Here is a 4,418-nt window from a genome sequence, read left to right as displayed (position 1 = left end):
CACGGTTATTAACGACACAAGTTAACATCTTCCTTCTAACAAAATTTCATGGTTATTAACGACACAAGTTAACATCTTCCTTCTAACAAAGTTTCATGGTTATTAATGACACAAGTTAACATCTTCCTTCTAACAAAGATTCACGGTTATTAACGACACAAGTTAACATCTTCCTTCTAACAAAGATTCACGGTTATTAACGACACAAGTTAACATCTTCCTTCTAACAAAGTTTCATGGTTATTAATGACACAAGTTAACATCTTCCTTCTAACAAAGTTTCATGGTTATTAATGACACAAGTTAACATCTTCCTTCTAACAAAGTTTCATGGTTATTAACAACACAAGTTAAATATCTTCCTTCTTCCCAAGTCCATACTTAAGATGCTCATTATTTTCTTCTGTAAATTGTGGAAATTTAGATAAAACAAATATTTAACATAAAAACAATTAAACATTTATCAAACATCAATTTTTATTTTTTTAACTAAGTAACAGTTCATAAAATATGCTCAGAATTCACTTCTCATATTTGATGATACATCTACTATTTAAAAAAAAGATTTTGACTGAAATGTATTTCGATCAGATTGGAATAAAATTTCATTTGTGATTTTGACTTTATACTTGAAAACTAAGGGTGCAAGATTCTCTTTAATGTATTAAACATTTATACTTTTGAGAAAAAAGAAGTTAATATATCAGTTCTTAAAAAAAAACATTGAGAAAGTGCTATTCTTTTCTTGTATAAAGTTTTATGCACATATGTGTATGTGTAAGTAAAATACAGCATATTTCTGTAAATTTTTAAAATATATAAAAGCAGTGAAGTAACATGAAAAATACTTGCACTTGAGAGGTGATAATGGCCTGTATTAATTAGAAAGCAAGCATTAATCACATTATTATGGAAATGGTATGGTAGAGCTACTAGTGTAGATTTGGATAATTGTTTGTCTGAGCATTCCACTCTCTGCACTAGATCCAACAAAATGTTTTATTTTTATACGATTTAATCTTGTTCCCATACTGCTCCTGTAACTAAGCTGTGCATAGCAGAGCCTACATTTTACCAAAATGGTTTCCTTTCTTATCAAAATATACCTTAAACATGGCCTTGCATATTTTGGGCTCCGAAAGATAGCACTGTTCTATCCTTATCAGTTTTCGTCTGTTGTTTGTACAAATACATCGCTGGCAATGTGTCTAAAAAGTAGTTCCAATTAAAAGCAATTAGCAATTAAATTATCATCTCTGACACTAATTACTATATTTAGAAAACCCCACAACTGTCTTCAGCATTAAATTTTGTTAATTTGAATACTAGCTGAAGTACCTGTCCCCTAGTGATGAAGTAGTCATAAAAAACGGAAAATTTGTATGTACCCCCCATATGGACCTAATGACTCTCCACAACAATTTTGGTGAAGATCCTTCCACACCTGCAAAGTTGTTACATGGACATACAATAGACAGTACTATTATTTTGATAGATATATTTGTATGTGTAAACAGTTCTAATACTATAAATTACATCAAGTGTATAGAGTCAGCACTATATAACAACGATGAAATTTAGTATAAGAACCAAAACTGAGAGGTGTATTATGAGATTCAAATCTAAACAATAAAATTGTTCATTGCCAGTCCTTCTAACTCATAATGAAGTTAATATATTTATAAAAAAAATTTCACATATTTTCTTGTCTGTTACTGTCTTACAGTTAACAGTAGTATTTTTTGTTAAATATATTATTTATTAGAAATATTATTAATTATAGCAATATAAAGAATTTGTTCAAACTGAATGTCAGAATGACACAATTTTACAAATGCAAGGTTAAGGTGAAACATGAATCTTATTATCTGCCAACAGTGCCATGTAATAAAAGTAGGAAATAAACAATGAGAGAACTTCTTAGTATTTGACTTTAACATTTTTAAACGTTAAGCGAAATCCTAAACGACTGACATTTGGCTAACACTTAAAATTTCACACCCTTATTGAAAACTTAACTTTTTTTAAAGTTAGTGTCAAAGACATTAAATTACTTCAATGTACATTTTCAACATTTAAATATATGATGTAATGACATGGCTAAACTGAAAGAATGAATAATAAGTACCTCATATAAAAATGGATCTGATGACGTAGGTACTTTTCGAGCCTTCAGCCATGACTGCATCTAAACCAGATGAAACTGAAAGTAATTTTTTTGTGGTAGTTCTTACACAGTAACAAATCAAAAATAAAATCTTAGAAGTATTTTGATTTTCAGTTTGAATGGTATAACAGTTTCATGATCTAGCTGATTGATATTTAGAATGTCTGTAAATAATAATTAATAGTTGAAGTGCAGAAAACAAAGATGCTGCCACTATATATTATTGCAACAACCTACTTACATTTTACTATTACAACTCTTTAAAAGTTTACTACAAAAATGTTAAGACAAAATTGATTAAGGAAAGTGCTTAAAATTCACGTTTGACAAAATTATTCATTTGCACTTACAGAGAATAATGTGTGCAAAGCTGTTACCATTAGTCAACCATGTTCTTGCTACTTCTCTCAAGAAATAATTAAAATTATTATTTTCAAGCAGATTCTGAGCATAAAAACTTTAAGGGATTTTAAAGTTATAAAATAAATGAAACATTAAATAATTCATCGATGGGTAGCAAAGAACTGATCATTTTTGGTATGAGACGAAACTCTCAGTTTCAAACAAATTATAAATTTTTACATTAAAGAAGCTAAAGAAACAAGTCTAAAAGGCAGGTTTAGGGGTTAGTGACCAGGCTAAGTAGAAACAAGTCTAAAAGGCAGATTTAGGGGTTAGTGACCAGGCGAAGTAGCAACAAGTCTAAAAGACACATTTAGGATTTAGTAGACTGATTTCTTTGTTTTGACTCAAATTCCTCATCTGTCTTTCATCCCTTCTTTTTAAGTTTGTCAAGCCTCTGGAGTTTAGTTTAATTGCAGAGGAAACACCTAGCCTTGAATGACAAATGAGGTGAGGGGGGTCATATAGTGATGCAAGTAAAAAAATAAATTTTCTTAATTCTACAAAACACTTGGGGTTAAACAATAATGAAAACACTTTCCACTGAAAGCATAATTGGAAGCAGCTTCCTTGAAATTTTATATATCCTAACAAGGTCTCTACACATTTCACAAGTATCAGATGTTCATCATTGGTAATCCTATAACTAAGACAACTAGTGAACATACCTACTTCTGGGCTCCATATAACTTTGAAGTTACAGGTTTAGGAAAACAGAAATTCAAAAATTATTAAAAATTTGTAATTGTACATAGCTTTAAACTTGTAATTTCAGTCAATCAAAAATTTTATCATTTTCTTCACTATATTTTGCTAATAATAATATTATTATAATCAAAACATTACTACTAGTACTTCTAGAAATATTATTAGTTTTATGGATTGTTTTTTTTATTATTCTAATGCACTGGGCACATTCAATGATTTATTATTTGCATTAAAAAGGTCCCAAAAGCGATATAAACAGAGAAAGTAAAAACTACGTACCGAGACGCATTCTAATACTAGTCATATGAACAGGAACTTATGATGAAGGCATTCATCTTATGAAGAGGAAACTTACGATAATGATTTATAAAACTCACACGTAAATAAAAACTTACAATAACTACAGTACTAAGTAATGTAACTGTAAAGTAAAAGCTAACAATTAAAATAAAATTAGTATTTATAAAGCATCAGTATTCACATGATAAGCATTTTCGTTACCATAAGTTCACGTCGACTTATCACCCACGTGTAGTGCCCATAATAGTAACAACTAAACGAAAGTGTGCTGCGAACACTCGTACCTGTGTTGCAAGTCCTAATCAAGCATATTCTTTTTTTTTTATTTGCGAGTTATGGGGGCGCCATCAGCAGATGATATGCCTCCAAATTCCCTGATTTGATTTAGTTGAACTAGATACCTTCATCACTGCCATTTAGCATGAAGAAGAAGTCAGTAGTTTTTTTTTATTATCATTATTTGCGAGTTATGGGGGCGCCATCAGCAGATGATATGCCCCAAATTCCCTGATCTGATTTAGTTGAACAAATGAGCATGTTTAGTGGGACGAGGATTCGAACCCGTGACCCTCAGATTGCGAGTCGAGCGTCTTATCCACCTGGCCATGCCGAGCCGAAGTTAGTAATAACATATACACAATTTTTTATTTTTTTGTTGTTGTAATTAATTGTGTTACACTAAAAATCCTACAATGTCATGTTACTGGAAGAATGCATATGGAAAAAGTTTACATAGTTAGTTCTTCTCGACTGGGGGGCGACTCCAGCCGTTGGAGACAAGGATAAAAGAAGTAGCACTATTAGTAAAAATAAAAGGACATTAAATTTTTATGTTATTTGT

General features: G+C 30.6%; 1 protein-coding gene across 1 annotated transcript in view; it reads right to left on the bottom strand.

Moving 5' to 3' along the window:
- The window catches only part of LOC106476603 (tubulin polyglutamylase TTLL6-like), a gene marked incomplete at its 3' end in the record, with an annotated part of 14,038 nt that extends 10,181 nt beyond the window's left edge, over window positions 1-3,857 (bottom strand). The window contains exons 1-2 of the mRNA XM_013937248.2: window positions 3,779-3,857; window positions 2,129-2,188 (exon numbers count right to left, since the gene is read on the bottom strand). Of these exons, the coding sequence (XP_013792702.2) occupies window positions 2,129-2,188; window positions 3,779-3,781 (63 nt within the window). The remainder of the gene's footprint in view (window positions 1-2,128; window positions 2,189-3,778) is intronic.
- Between the last annotated feature and the right edge of the window lie 561 nt (window positions 3,858-4,418).

The sequence above is a fragment of the Limulus polyphemus genome, unplaced genomic scaffold (genome assembly GCF_000517525.1).
Source record: "Limulus polyphemus unplaced genomic scaffold, Limulus_polyphemus-2.1.2 Scaffold11000, whole genome shotgun sequence".
In the NCBI taxonomy this organism is placed as follows: domain Eukaryota; kingdom Metazoa; phylum Arthropoda; class Merostomata; order Xiphosura; family Limulidae; genus Limulus; species Limulus polyphemus.
Note: the sequence above shows the minus strand (reverse complement) of the source record. Positions and strands in the feature narration are given on the sequence as shown.